Below are 16,438 nucleotides of genomic sequence, written 5' to 3'. Positions count from 1 at the left end.
CTATTTTCCCCCCACTGCTCTGCTCGCCAGCAGTCACAGTTTCAAAAATGGTCTCTATTTTCTCTTCCAAAGTGCTTAGGCATATTAGACCTGATAGCACTTAGTTGCAAGAAGACACCAACTTCTTGTAAGTTGACAAGTGAACCATAAGTCTCCCACAATGCTACTATTATGTGCTCCACCCAAGCCTGAACTTCTGTATTATTGGGGGAGGAATGATTATTTTTCTAAAATGTCACAGGCAGAGAGTCACATCATTAAAATACCTTCATTTTCTTTGAATATGCTCCTCACTAACCTGCTGTTGTTGAAAAGTGAGATAAAAGCTAGGTAGCAAAGTAAGGATGCTTTTAACTTACTTTTCAGAAAGTAAACTCCAAAATTTAGATTACCAGCCACTGGTGCTTTGAGTCATGAAGCAGGAAAAGGGGAGCAGCTCATGGCAGATGGATGGGCAGAGAAATGTCTGGAAGTGCTGAAGGAGCAAGTTTAGTGTAATGGCAAGTGACAGAAAAAGGAGTGGGTGAGAAAAGAAGAAAGGCAAGGAGTGTGGTCCATAGAGAAACAGGGAGGATCTGTGTATGCATCAGGGAGGAAGAAACACATTGCCAGTGGAAATGAACAATAGATGACACAGGCAGTTCAGCATGCAATAGAAAATATGGTGGGCAAGGCAGCATTAGCGAAGGATGGAGAACATGATGGAGCTCAACCTGTGGTCCTAGGACTGTAGACAGCCTGCCAGGAGCATACATCTGACCTTAGGTCTGTTTCTTGCCATGCTTTTTCCCAGGCACAGCTGAGTGAGTAGGCAGTATCAGTGCTCTTGGGAAACCTTGGGTCTATCATGTGCCTGCGCTGCCCATGTGCAGTAGATCCAAACACATCATGGAGATGAGCAGGTATTACCATGTTTCTCAAATTGTGCATTGCAGCAGCATCTGGTCTTGTTATTTAAACTACAGCTACTCCAACTCCCCAAAGTGTTAAGTTAGCCATTTATCATCTACAAAATCCATTTCCTTGTTCAGGAAAGTCTTGTAGGATCTGATCAATTAAAGTCAATGAGACCTTTTCTACTGGATTAATGGAGCTCTAAATATTTTAATTTTATATGCTAGCAAATTATGAATAGTGGAATAACCAGGACACCATGCACTGTTGTAAACCTGACAGCTACCAACAAGTTCCCTACTATGCTCTTAAGCATCTCTAGCTAATACTTGTTTTCATTGTGTGAATTTAATAAGAACAACCCTGAGCATTGTTAGTAGCTCCAGTCCAAATTACAGGTCTTCCTACTGTCATGAACAAGAATAAAAACATCCTCTTCTCCTGAGAGAAATACAGTACCTGAGACTTGACTGATAACTGTGCTGTAACTCTTTAGATTCACTAGTCAGAATATGAGAGTTTAGACTCAGAATAACCCTTCATGATAGTACAGAGGACTACAGAAATCAGGGAGTTTCATAAGAACTGAGCAGTTCTCCAAAGTTTTGTGTTGCTCTGTAAAACAAGATTTCTCCTACCTCCATTCTGTGCTCTTAAAAGGTCATCTCTAGCCTTCCTGTTTATTGTTCCCTTTAAGGAGCAATCTTCCAGAATTCAGAAAGACAGTTCAGAGAGCTGCCCTGTGTGAACCACCTGTGGTTTAGTGACCTCAGTAATTAAGTCATAATAGAACATAAAACTGAGGTCCCCAAGTCGTGAGTGCTTTTGAAAGTATTATCTCAGATCTTAACTGTATGCCAGCATCTTTTTATGTGATGCATGGAAAGGTATTTAAACACAGTTTCTGCCACTGTGCTCCATTGTTTCTATAAAAGTATGAGGGGAAGGAAGCTGTGCTCATGGAGCTCTCCTCCAGTCTCTGCTGGCAGTCCTTAGGAGAACATGGTGGCCCTTGTTTTTCATTCAGCAGATGAGACTGACCTTACACTTAGTTAATGGCCCAGCCATGAGTGGATAATGAAAATGCTCCTAAAGCATACTTGTGACTGCATTTTCAAAATCCCTGTCTACCAGAATTCTGCATTGGTTTCAGAATCACTCGGTATTGTAATTTAAATGCTATAATTCCCATTCCTTGTCCTAAACACAACTAACTCAGAACTTCATTAATGCCATTTTAAAGCACTGTGATTTTGCTGATGTTGCTGGCACAAGATCCAGCCTTAAAAACCAGTCTTAAAAACCAGCCCTTCCAACATCAAGAGATTGATGACAGGACAGGAGGAAACTATTAGGAAGCTGAGAGAGGAGGTAGAAGGGCTGAGAACATGATGAAAAGGTAGAAAACCAGTGTCCCTGCAGCCAAGTTGGGCTGTGCCACCACTGACTTCAGCACATGGGTGAAGAACAGGGTCTTCTGTGCTGTCACACAAGAATTTTGCACTGTGGCTACATGGGACAAATTCTTCTCCATATATAAAGGATAATTTTAGTTACTATTTCTCATATATTATCCTTACGTGAATTCAAGGCAGATGGATCCTGTTTATATATAACAACAGAGATTTTTGGCAGTTGTACACTGGAAAAACTACACTGATTTTTACAAACTCTGCCAGAGTTCATGACTTACATGATCAAAATGATGCTTATTTGAAGAGGATATTTTCAAAGGAAAGAAAGATGCCTGGAAGCCCTGAAAGCCAAGGTGATCTGGGCATTCATCTCCCATGGGAGCTGATGAAAATCTACTAAAATGAAAAAACAACCAAAACAAAACCTAAAATACATGAAAATTCACTACACCTCCAATCACTTACTGTGATTGCAAACAGGTTTATGTGTTGCTATTCTGAAAAGCATAAGCAAAAATCTTGCTTTTCTACTCTGCAGCCCGTCAATCTGGGCTTCTTGTATTGGACTATGTACATTTCCCATTGCAGCTGGATGATTTAAAGTGGGACAAAATCCTGGTCTGAAAGTGTAAAATACTTTTAAATTTAAATATATTGAAAATATTTTAAATTTTAAATTTAGCTCAGAGTGCATCTCCCTCATCACAGCTAGGACTGTCTGAGGGGAGGTGTAAAGGACACATCATGTCTCATTCATTCACGTGGCCTTGCTAGGGCAGTCAAGAAAGTGAGGGGCAGAGGACAGGTTTCCATGAGTTTGTGCAGCACCTTGATTCAGAAAGTGTTTCAGCAAAAATAATGGAGATGAGAAACAAGGGTCTGGCCTTGAACACATCACTGGCTGTATTTCAGTGAAGAGTGGGAATTACCGCATCTCTGCTGGCCATTGCCATTGCATTCAATTGTATACTGAGGATAGCGTGGCAACTTTAAGCGTGAAATTGATTGCTTTTCCCAAAGGAAGGACTGAGAGCTTCCTTGCAGAGACAATACAGAAAGATGACATTAAAGGAAGTAAAGCTGCAAAGAAAAAAAAAAAAAAATCCATGCCTAACCTAACCTAAATTGCTAGTGCTCAAAAACCAAGCAAAGGACTGGGAGAGAGCTGTTGTCTGACTTGTCCCAGCTTGCTGCTGGTCTTGATAGTTCATATCAGTCCTAATTATTACTTTAATCAGTTTAATCTGCAAGAACACAGGTTTCTGATTTTCTATGTGAGAACAGTACCTGGATGTGCCTTATCTTTGTCGTAAACAGCCCTGTTACACTGCTGGGATTTACCAGCACCAAACTGTGGCTCAGTGCCAATGTATGACATGTTACAGATGATGGCTATCCAAATAACATTAATTATTTCGCACTTGTACTAGAAGCAAACAGAGGATCGTATTGACAGGCAACTTACCAGCATCCCAAACTGCTACCCACTCATTTCACAGCTGTGGGACTTTCATATTCCACTGTCAACCTGACAACCTGCTGCCAGGAAGCCTGAAGACAAAATGTAAGTTTGAATACTGTAAAAGATCAAGCAATAGGCATTTTTTCTGTTCTAGGAGCAGAGTATTCCATATGAATTAAATGTATGGGATTTGGGAAGTGGATGAAGCATATCCTTTACTTAAAGAGATCATTTGAGAGTATACCTGGGAATCCTCTCACTCAGCTGTAGCTGTCAAAAATTGTCATTTTTCTGAGGCACCAAGTTGTCCTCAGTAGTAAATGAACAGAGGTGAGCATCTCAACAGCATGCTTCATCCTTTGTTAAAACCGGTATCTAAGCCCACCTTTTGGAAGTAGCTATCTTCTTTCCCTTAACTGCAAGAAGGCCTAGACAGGCAGCCAAAGCTTGGGGCATAATTTATGGGTGTAAAAACTGAGGCGAAGTGAATTCCCCCCCTTTATGTATATATACAAAGAGTAAGCAGAATGTATAAGACAAGATCCCTAAAGCTAAGAGCAGCATACAAGGTTCAGAAACCCTTTTGTGTATTAAATATATATGCATAAACATGCACAAATCCATTCATACATAAGTATTTGGGGATTTCCAGTTAAACCAGTTACAGTGTACCAAGGCCCTTTTTTCTTTCATAATAACTATTTTAGTAGGTCAGTTACACTATACTAATTAATGCTTTCACTGGTTATTTATTAAGCCTTGAATTCATGAGTTAACATCTTAGCAATGCATGGATTATGGTATATTATGAGAAATTAATTTTCCCATGGGAATCTGCTGGTACACCCAGGATCAGGTCCTATGTCATATAACATTATCAGAAGGCTGTTACATGCCATTTCTATTTATCCACCTCCTTCTCTGATATATATTGTATTTTCATGCACACCTGCACATAAATATATTCTGTATGCCTACCACCTTAAGAATTGGACAGTCAGTGATTCAAAGTGGAAAATATATAAAATAAGTCTGTTAATCATTTAATAGGTTTTTAGAAAATAAACTGGTACGACCGCTTGAAGTGGGGCGTTACCGTAATACTCTGAGGTTATTCAGTGAATTTAAGTAATTTCAGTGTAAAACTATAGCAGTTCATGTCTTTGAGGTATCAGATTAGGTTTCATCTCAATATTAAACTCTGTTACGTCACCCACAGCAAATACCACTAGTAAAAGAAGACATTCCAAGTAATAATTTATTATCAGCCTGGAACCTGTGAAGGAATTATGTGAATCAGTGAGATTTAAGGAAAAACTTTGAATTTTAAAATAACGTTGAAACAGAAAATGGAAAGGAAAGATGACAGTCATGTTCTTAGCTGAGGATAAGGGCATCGCAGCCCTTCTCCTAAATTCTGTGCATGCAGACATCCTGACTACAGGTCTGTGCCAAGTGGTTATGGGCAGCAAACTGCACAAAACATCTCCTTTCTCTTGTCAGGATAGTTTTGAGGGCAGTAAATGAAATAGCTATGGCCAAGTCACATTATTAGTTTGTATGCATACAAACTAAAAATAGATTGAAAGCAAGGAACACAATATTTTTCTTAACTCGTGTATCCAGTTGTATTACACATGTCTCTGAAGGGTATGTTGTTAATATGTCTAAGCCAATAGTTTTGGGTTCACAGTAATTGCATACTATTTATTTACAAATCTTCCCCAGTAGTATGTGCCTGTTACCTAAAGCGATGGAGCAGGTCCCGGTCGTATGTCTGTCTCTAAACCTGGGCCAACAGTACACGACATAGCACCCACTGTGGCCTCTGCTCTGTCACTTTGCAATGCGATTCTATGTAGTTTTACTTGAATAACATAAAATAACATATATAATGTTATTTATGTTATTTTCCACGTGAAGAACTCCTGTAAACCTTGCCGTTTTGAAACTCAGTGAGGCAGGCGTCTTAGACAAGCTGAAAAACAAATGGTGGTACGATAAAGGTGAATGTGGACCCAAGGACTCTGGAAGTAAGGTCAGTCGCTGCAGTTCGGGACCTACTATCGTGTTCACAAAGCAGTAAAGGAAGTAATAAGCAAAATGACTTAGAAATAAAATAAGCAGCTGTAGACACAGAACGAATCAGCTTTGCCCCATCTTCATGGCGGTCACACTTTAATTTAAAGAAGCACTATTGCTTTTTAAAGTCTTCAGTGATATAAATCAACAAAAATTGTCCTACATATTCAGGGCATCTGCTGAAGAGTTACAAGGTAGTTTTTTGGTTTTGGAGGAGGCAGGTTGGGTTGTTTCCTTCCTGCCTAGGGGGGATGGACTTTCCCCATTGACTGCTTAGAAAATGTCCCTTTACACCTTCTCCTTTTGAAGCTGGCCTCCCTCAGCTGTTTTCTGAAAAGTAAAAACACTAGCGGGAAGGATTGCCTTTCATCGCCACCAAGGGTGGCTGTGCCTGGCTGCCCTTGGGAAGGTCGCTGGCTCCTTGAGGCGCCAAGAAAGACTTGAGCTTTGAAGTGAAAGGCTTCAATAATTAATAGCTTTTTACAGCTCCCAGTGTTTACCCTAGTCCATTCCCTCCCAAACAGTAATCCTGACAGCTCCAGGGAGTGGAGTCTTCTCTATTTCTCTCTATTTGGGGACAAACACAGAAGCAGTTGTTTTGTGATGGCTGGGAAGCACCACAGTCAGTGCCAGCCCTGTATTCAGGGAGTCTGAAATCTCCTCACAGCACCTGTCTCTGTGCCAGCTTGTGCTGTCCAGAGCTAAAAGGAAAGCGTGACGGGCAGTGACTGCTTGCTGCCTTCATGCCCTGAGAGTTATCCTGATGAATAGCAGGTAAAATTAGCCAGGGAAACAAACTTCCAACGTGCCTTGCTTTTTCTGACAAGTGCTTTGGAGAAAGGAGGCAAACCAATTAAGAGAATGGCAGAGTACTTGCAGATGACAGCTGAGAAAGCCTCAACCCACCATGTATGTTAGGTCAGGTCCTTCTCAGTCCTGCCTCCTTGTTTGCAAGCAGCATGTTAGCAATTGTCACGAGAGGAACACAGTCACATCCAAGATATTCAGAGTCCTCTTAGCCAACTAAAAAGAGACAGAGAAAACAGAACCCAGCTATAAGCCTCAAAGAAGTCTACACATCCACCGAAATTGTTACTGTGCTAATCTACTGATTACACAATAAATAGTGCCTCTTTAAATTAAACATCCAAATATTTTACAATCTTTGTAAGTTAAAATTTCATAGAGATTACAGTCAGAAGTTAAGTACTCTCCTTACTTTAGGTAGAGATTATACAGTCTGCCTAAGAATAAAGCTTTATAAGTATCTTAAGGCACACGATATAGTATATAGAAGTGAATCCTAAGAGAGTTCCTTGAGAACTGTGCTAAAAATGCACATGGATTTCAAATCAAAATATAGACCTTATAACTAAGCAGTGAAATATAGAGGAATGTAAAATAGTTACTACAGTACGTCCAAGAAGATGATCGTTTATAAAATTATGTATATTTAATAGTTTGCTAAAGAAAGTTCTCACTGTTGTCTAAATTATGAATAATGTATAAGATTTCATAAATTGCTATTTAAAATTATACTATTGCTGAGCCTTAGTAGTCCATGGGCATGTTCCAGAACTGTATCTGTAATAAAATAGAAACAAAATACAGTAATTGGTTAGAGACAGTATATCACGATATATATGGTACAGTGTACACTTTCAAAGGAAGTGTTTGCTCAAAGAAATAGCTTAAACCTCACATGTTATTTTCACCTGTCATTTAAGTATCAGAAACTCAGTCTGGATCTTTTAAATCAACATCAGTGCCTACCACAAATAGAATTACTGGTTTTGTAAAGATCAAGCAGTCTCTTGTCTGATACAAATGGATTTCTGGATTCCAAGGTTTTTAAAGGGCTTTACATAAAAGCAGTTTCATATCAGCACTAAAATGTCCCCTAAAGAGAGCTAGATATGTAATTGTTTAATTCTCCACTTAGTGGAGCAATGTCATCCTTATATATTGGCCATATACTGGTAGTATTTTTTTATGCTGACCAGGAAAACTAGGCGCTTAAAATATATTTTACAGATCCAGATAGGTCAAATGTTATGAGAAGTATGTAAACAACTGTCACTTAATCTCAGTTAAACATTGTTATTTATTTGTACTTCCAATGTTTTAACATACAGCTTGTGCTCCTGGGGGTCTGTTTTCCAGGGTTAACTGTGTCGCTTCTGTTTCCCCAGGACAAGACGAGTGCCTTGAGTCTCAGCAACGTTGCTGGAGTCTTCTACATTCTGGTTGGAGGCTTGGGCTTGGCAATGCTGGTGGCTTTGATAGAGTTCTGTTACAAGTCCAGGGCAGAGGCGAAACGAATGAAGGTGGCAAAGAGTGCACAGACTTTTAACCCAACTTCCTCGCAGAATACCCAGAATTTAGCAACTTATAGAGAAGGTTACAACGTATATGGAACCGAAAGTATTAAAATTTAGGGGTAGGACTTAGGGCCTACTACAGTGAGTGGGTGATGCATCTTGTAACGCAGTGTTGTGACATGTCTGTCTAGTGGTGCTTGCTTCTGAACAGAGCTTTATATTTTGAAAAACTTCAGTGCAAAGTGGTTCAGTTTTTTTGGCTGCAGATGTACAGTATACTATTCTATGTTGCTAATAGACATCTGCATTGCAAGAAATTTTTAACATTATTAAAAAACATTTTTAACTCAATGTTGTCAAATCAGTTGGGAGATGACAACTATTTGAAATCATAAAATATATATTCAGAGGTCCAGTGTTTAATTACTTGATTGGCCAGTCTGTTTTCCTAAAGGTTTGCACTCTACTAGTGACAAACTGCTGTAAGCCTTTATTATTCAATGTTGGCCCTAACTGGGACTTCATTATAATCAAGATTTAGGATAGGCAACGTCACTGAACCATAGTTAACCTAATGGAAGACAAGGCACTGTTACAAGAAGTCTAAATGTTGTTTTACCTTCTCTCCCTCCTCCCCACCCTGTTTCTTCACCCTCCCTTTGATACATGTTTTATGCTAATTGTGTGGCATTTTTTTCACAATGTCCTGCCTCAGGTCAACCTTTGCCCACTATAATAACCACAAAAAGTCACTAAACAATGAATAGACCTTGGTTATCGTCCTCAGCTTTCAGTAACATACCCCCTTACCTAGCTCAGGACTAGTGTATTTTAGATGTTCACGCAGTGATTTCAGAGACTGAACCTCTGACGTTGCCAAGCTGCATCCTGTGTAGTTCCCCTGAGTAGGCATGCAGGGATGGTTTACTAATGTACTTGTTGTCATCCGTGCAGTGAGTATCTTGCCAACTAATCATTAGTCAAATCAACTCTCTGACCTTTGGAAATGGCACGTAGCAGCAAATTGAGCTTCTAAATATAACTTTCACATAGCTCCCAAGCTATACTGGCTGCTTTATAAGTGAAGGTGCAGCTAGGAACCTTGCCCTTTTGTGCTACCTTGAGCTCCCTTGCCCTTGCAAATTGCAGACCACGTCTCCTCTGTTAACAAAAAGCTTGAGCTGCATTTTCCTGAAATCCCTGAGCCATACCTATGGTGGAAGTAAGAAACAAAAATGTAGGGAAAGAAGATGAAGAATATAATTTTAATGTTGCCTAGAAAAATTTTTGGAGAAAACAACTGGAGATGCAATTATTATTTTTTATTTATTATTTATATAGCGCTGGAGTACACGGCGCTGTACAATAGGTGAAGTGTGCCAAACACATAACAGGTCCCTGTCCCGAGGAGCTTACAGTCTAAAGGCACAGCCGGTACAATACCGAACCATACAGTACAGAGCAAACACAGAGTGAGCAGAGAATGGTGTTTGAGCATGATAGCTGGAGCGCTGCGAGGAATAGGTGGGTTCTCGGGGGGCAAGGGAGGGGGCTTGGCGTACGCTGGCTGGGAAACTATCCCAAACATACTGTCACTGTTGTTCAAGGTCATGACCCTGGGTATATTTTAATTGTAACAAAGCTGCCCAATTTCCCCAGGTGAAAAAAAAAGCTGTGTACTTTGTTCACTAGTGAAAATGTGAGGCATAGTAGGTGTCAGGGGGACTCCATGGGTATAGGCCAGTGTTCATTACTGTGAACCAGGAGTCGGGACTTCCCAATGCTAATATTAAATCTCCCAAATTCACTGCCTGCTGTCAATAATAAGGGTCTTAAAAAGACATAATCCTGTAAAAGTAATTGTGCAAAATGCAAATGAAGACATCTTTTTCCTTTAAATTCTTTAGTGATATGCCCACAGCTGAGAATGTACCCAGGCTGGTATAAGAGTCCCACAAAGCATATTCCTTACAAAGTTTACAGGGTGCAGTGCATCCAAAACATAGTTTTAAAGAAAGCAAACAGAAAAACAAAGCTTTCATTCAAATACTGACCTGACCCAAACTGGCTTAGCATGCTGAATGTGTCAGGACTCAACAATCCCCTGAGTTCTTACCTAGCTCTGTGATTCCAGTACAACAAATAGTATGATTATACTTGTAGAATTTATTTTAGACTTACTGTTTTCTTGAAATAAAAATTAGGGCTGAGTTTTATTTTTTAAGGAAAGATCATAAGTACCTTTCTCTGAAGTTTGGATTTTTGTGGGACCTGCAACACAGAGTTGAATTCTTATAGGAAAAATTATATAAAAATTGCCCATGTTGCATTTTATTTTATTGAAAATTCATGTTTGGGTCAGTCAAAACTTCTCATAATCTCTTGAAAATATTTTACAGTGCAGACATTTCAAAATTCACAAAAAAAAAAAAAAAAAAAGGAAATAACTAGGATTTTGAACAAATATTTATAGACTTCTGAAATTCTTCATTCTACTTATTTGCCATAATAGGTACCTGAGAAATTTCAGCATGTGAACTTCTTACAAAAACGCTTACGCTTATATGTGAAAGACTGCCAAGGTCCCTAGCCACGCAGGCAGCGAGGGGTTATCTGTGTGCTGTGCTCTGTACAGGGTGACTGTGCCATCTGTTCGTGCACATGCTGGTCACAAACCCCTGATAGCTGGCAGTAGTACAGAGCCCACAACACTGGTTACAAATATTTCTGCAGAAATGTGTCTCTCTGATGCATTTTGAAACCTTTGATATGTTTATTTATCCAAGGAGTAAAGGGATTGTATTGAGACTAAAACTTGCTAATACAGAAAAATGTTTCTCGGTTCTAATCTGCATGAGTAACCAACATGCTGACTTACTAAGCTAACAGCAAATAGTTTTAATAGTATATCTTTTAAACTAATATAAAATAGCTTAAATAACCCACTTGGCCATTAATATTCATTACCATGTTTTTTTTCTTTTAGTTTAATCCAGTCAGAAGTGAGTTGGCTCAGGAAAATTCACCTGCCTGTGGGGCAGCAGAAAATGAAAATGTAGGACTAGTCTGTATGTGTGGGATAAAGACATTCAGAAGGGATGACAGGCTATTGCATCTGCTGAAGGCAGGGAAGGAAGTTTGCTTTAAGGATGGAACAATCCCTTCCTCTTCTCCTGTGCATCAGTTTCCCATTTTTGTGTATCAGTAGTAAGCCCTTAGTACACTAGTTGAGCTGATGCCCTGAGAACAGTGCAGAGCCTAACAGCCTTCCCTCCAGATACTCTAGGGAAAAGCCCCACTGAGTTCCTCACCCCAAACCCAGAGGCTTTTGAGGGGATTGTCCCAGTATCCAGCCAGACACCACCACCGCCTCTCCATGGCCATCTCAGTGGGCCATGAAGCTCATGAACCACCTTCCAATTCAGCTGCCTTCTCTTGCTCTCCCATCCCACGCTGTTGTCTATAGTTAACAAAATTAATTATAAAACTACAAAAGGCAATGAAAAAAAAAATTACAAAAAATTATTAAGTGCTACAGGATGGCTCAGTAAATGTGTAATGTACTTATTTTGGCTTGTATACTTCCAATTTCATATTCAAGATGATAGAAAAATTCACTAAAAGTTCATCTTAAATATTTGTGCCAAAGACATCTCCATGTGACCTTAGGTACTAGAGGAGCCTGAACAACAAAATAACCCACATAGACTACGATATTTGTATTATATAGACTGAGGATATCAGTTTCCTGAATTCCCATTTCCCAACAGGACCAGGGCAGTCATGTTTTCACATGATTAATTCCACAACTAATTTAATCAAAACTAATTACAAATTCGAAAATACATTATCACTATTAACTGCATACACTAAGCACAGAGACTTTCACAATTTGGGTAATATTCACAGTAAACACCAAGACTTTTCCCTCTCATCCCAGTCTCTCCTGAAACAGTTCCTGCAGCCAGGCCATAAATCTGAAATTGTAACAACACAGTTAAGCAGAGTATTAGCCTGGCTTATTACCTGTAGTGTAGTTTAAAATATAACACAGACACTTACTGATTACTTGCCTTATGGCACCTTCCCGAGCAGAAGTTTGACCTGCTCCTCCTGGCTTTGTTAACTGTCTGGGTTGTTTTCTGTGGTGTGTTGCTGAGCTGTTGTTAATCTCTGCCATGAGAAGAGAGGAGTTGCTTTATTGCAGCTTTTTCTGTTATTCTGTGGAAGGCTGATGAGAAATAGTTTGTTATTCTTATTTGATTTCTTTTTTTTTTTTTTTTGGTGGATCCCTTTTTACTGTCTTTCTGTCCTGAGTGTGTTGTCAATGGCCAGAAATCTATTACAGACTGAGCTCTAAACAACAGTTATGCATAACTTGGATATCCTATGTAAATCTGACCTCTCAGATTTCCCAGTGTCCAGCCCTGAATGGCCATGAACAGATAGCTGATCAAAGTGATGGAGAGAAGCTGGTACATAAGCATGACTTTATGGGAAATTTAGTACATCTGGAGTAAGCTGTCCCTTTTCCACCCAAGTTTGCATTCTAATCTGGTTTGGACTCTCATACCTTCCCAAAACTAAAACGCCTTTGTTTTTTCTTGCCATTGACCAAAACATGTTCTGTGCATTTCTTCAGGGAGTTATCAGTCCTTGACATCCATTTGCAGTGGGACTCTGGACATGCACAGTGTAGAGCTACCCCACGTTGCATTGTGTCTGTGCTTTGCAAATGCATAGATTTTTATTTGCTGCTGGGGAGTAGTTGAGGTTTTTGGTACTGTATGGGCCCAGGTCCCCACCCCCTCATTTAGCTCTGCCTCCCTTTTTATATCTAGCTGTTGGAATTATATGTTATGTATGATATGTTTGGTAATAGTCCCTGTCACAAAGTACTGTGGCATCAGGGAAACTTTTCAAAGGGTGACTCTGGACATTGCAATCAATGATTATCAAAGCCAAGGTTTTCCAGCATAAGGAGAATACCCTAATGTCCTATGTAAGCTGAGGTCTTTTCCTGTATTCACCTGCTTGGGAGGACTGAGGTTTTTAGGGTGATTGATTTGGAAAGTTGCTTTTATATCCAAGCTCCAGCTGTGCCACAACAGCAGCTTGTACTTCTGAGAACTCTTTTTTGAAGGAACTACTATAGCAATACAATATTAGACTGGTGCATTTTCATTGATATGTACCCAGAAGCAGTGGAAATGTTTGGGAGTGTTAAGGAATCTCCCTCATCCCTGTACATACACACTCATATATTAAATTACTTCAGCATATCAAACACCAGCTCAGGATTTCACTGCTACCTCAGAAGGAGAAACCAGGCTCAGAGGGACAAAGTTCTAATTGCAGAGATCAGTAGTAAGGCAAATAAAATTATTTTATGATGTTTGTCATCCCTTTGCTCCTATGTGAATGCACCCTCCTGTCTCTTTTTTCAATTGGTATTTCAGATTGCATCCCTGCACACCAGTTACATGAGTTAGTTGCACAGGCTATAGATTCTGCTGACTAGAAATCAGATTTCCCCACTAATTAATATCTTAACATGTTATCTTTGAAATCTGTTTCAACATAGCATAGTTTGGGTGCCTGTTCCAGGTGTCCTTGCTGCATTGGTTGACCTTAGTCACCTCCCCTAATTTTAGTCATCTGGAAATCATTTATTCTAAACTAGTCATCTGGTCTTTTTCTGTTATCACATGAGAGAGCTCTCTGAGATTAAGTTAAGTGATTTTTGGATGACTAGTTAGGTGGCATAACTACAAATCTTTGGTTTTTTAACAAATCCAAATTTTTTGCCTGACTCAGTCCCTAAACAAGATATTTTGTTCCGATTTATCTGAAACCTAAGGTTCTGAGGTAATAAAAATGTAAACCTTCTTGTGGAAAATTTAGAAAACTACAGAAAATTGTATTTTCTCTCAATAAACTACATTTCCTTTGAAAGTTCCCACCTTCTCTGATTGCAGGAAAATATATATATGAGAAGAGATTGGAGAACAGTTCTAAGATTTACTGATACTAAACATGTGCTGATATAGCTATTGCAATTTATAGGCAATTTTCAATAGTTATATTTTGTCTTGACATTCCTAGTTAAAGGTCTAAGCCTATACACAACTGTGCATGACTTTATTCACAGATGCTAAGGCTTTCAGATTCATAAAAGATCTTGGTTCTCATTTCACTGTGTATAAATGTAGTTTGAAGCAGTTTAGGTGAAGGTATTGCCTCTTCTGTTAATTTCTTGATCAAATTCGGATTTTATATTTAAATCAGTAATGATATATTGTAATGAAATTTACCCTCAGAATTGCTAGTCTTTTTTCCCCTACTAGATTTAAATACTATGTTTTATATTTATGATGATGACTATTATTATATTTAATGCTAACATGAAAAAATGCAGATGTCTAAAATTTAATATTTTGGTGTTTGCTGTGTCCTGGTTTGTTGAAGCACAGAAACATTGTAACACTTTCTCTTTTCTCCTTTCTTTCCACACCTAGCTTACCTTTTCTGAAGCCATAAGAAACAAAGCCAGATTATCCATCACAGGGAGTGTGGGAGAAAACGGACGCGTATTGACTCCTGACTGCCCAAAGGCCGTGCATACTGGAACTGCAATTAGACAAAGTTCAGGATTGGCTGTAATTGCATCGGACCTACCATAAAAACCAAAAAAATAATTGAGTGCCTTAATCAAACTGTGTTGGTGACTGATGGGAACACAGCACAGACTGTAACGACATGGGAGTGTCATTGATGAACTAATAATTTGGCTGAGAAAGGGAAGTACGTCCAAATGCGCCAGACATCATCAGCAACAATGTGTGCATGAGCTCAGCTCGGAAACCCAAACTCAGATTTTATATCAGGAAAATTCATAATTTAGTTTTGTTGGGGGGAGGGGGCTGGGAAGGGTGTATTAACAGCAACAAATTTCACTTGAGTGGACTTAAACTAATAAGACTTGCCAATTTAGCGCATTAAACTGTGAAGAACATGCTCAGAAAGGACAACATTTTGGTCTTTGTCTTGACAAAGAGAGAAAAATAGCTATAGAAGTCAATGAACATGCTAACCTGTGTCTCCAGAACATCAATATATACAATGGAAGAATACTCAGCTGTTCAGCTGTAGAAATGAATCACTAAACTGTGATAAGAAAATAATAAATATGTAAATCCTGTGAAAAAATAAAGAAATTATTTACATTTTCTTTGAAAAAGGAGGAATATTGAAACATGCTTGCTTTTTAACTGATGTAAATTCGGTAGAGGACAACACAATTCTTTTTTCTAACCATCTTAGGGAACAATTCATTGCAATAATTGATATAAAATGCCATCACTGTAATAAAATTCAGAGACTTTTTTTTTATAAAAGTTGTTGGTCATCCTCTTGTTTGCTGTTACCTTCATTCTGTTCCATCATTCCGTGTTCCACAGATTTGCATCTGTCTAATACAAGAAACAAAATGATAAAATGTTTAGAGTACGTCATCAGTCTGCAGTGTAGAATCAAAAGAGACTACGGGTCACTCATGTTACAGATATTATTTATAATCTTGTTCTGTGTAAGAAACTGTGGTTTTTGTACCCACCAAAAAGAATAAAACAACAAACGTTCTTATAATATCGACAGAGCTTGGGTTGTTTTCTGATCATCAGGGATGTCACCTGGAAAATAGAGTAAGGTGGTTCGTTGCTTATCGCAGGATGCAGAACCCTATCAGAGACAGTCTGAGTCCCTGCACATTTGTGAAGTGCTTTTAAGTCCTTAGAAGCTGTCAAAGTACTGTCATGATTATCCACTAGGTATTTTAGTACTAGCCACTAGAACCCTTTCTGAGAGGTTAGGGAACCATTTAGTGATAGGGTTTATTGTCTGGGTAGGTCAGGGGATGAGATACCAGGGAGCCGGAAAGAACAAATGACAGTTTTTCAGACTGATGTAATAGAGTGTGGTTGATACCCAGTAACCTCGATTTCCATCAACCAGCCTTTCAGTGGCATGCCAGGGAAAGGCAAGCAGGCACCGTTTGAATGAAAGCCAAATGTCAACAGAAGCAGGCATGTCTGTAGGTGCAAAGTTGTAGCAAGTCTTTTCTGCTGTGATCATTCTCCTTGGCCACATTAGACACTGCAGTGGTCCAGTGGTTTCCAAATCCAGAGTACTGCCACCAGTGTAACAGCTTCATTCCAGAGCCCAGATCACAAATCAGACTTCCATGGCTGGTGGTTCCCTCAGCC

General features: G+C 39.2%; 1 protein-coding gene across 11 annotated transcripts in view; it reads left to right on the top strand.

Moving 5' to 3' along the window:
- GRIA4 (glutamate ionotropic receptor AMPA type subunit 4) overlaps window positions 1-15,801 on the top strand; it is a 245,231-nt gene extending 229,430 nt beyond the window's left edge. For 7 of the 11 annotated variants that reach the window (XM_074916362.1, XM_074916324.1, XM_074916352.1 and 4 more), the window contains 2 exons: window positions 8,046-8,180; window positions 14,693-15,801. In XM_074916362.1, coding sequence (XP_074772463.1) covers window positions 8,046-8,180; window positions 14,693-14,857 — 300 coding nt within the window. In that variant the 3' untranslated portion in view covers window positions 14,858-15,801. Of the gene's footprint in view, window positions 1-5,694; window positions 5,810-8,045; window positions 8,294-14,692 lie in introns of all 11 variants that reach the window. The other 4 variants (XM_074916299.1, XM_074916284.1, XM_074916317.1 and 1 more) reach the window with 3 other exon arrangements.
- Window positions 15,802-16,438: the final 637 nt, after the last annotated feature.

Source organism: Athene noctua, chromosome 1 (assembly GCF_965140245.1).
Source record: "Athene noctua chromosome 1, bAthNoc1.hap1.1, whole genome shotgun sequence".
Lineage (NCBI taxonomy): Eukaryota > Metazoa > Chordata > Aves > Strigiformes > Strigidae > Athene > Athene noctua.
This window is presented reverse-complemented; position numbering and strand designations above follow the sequence as displayed.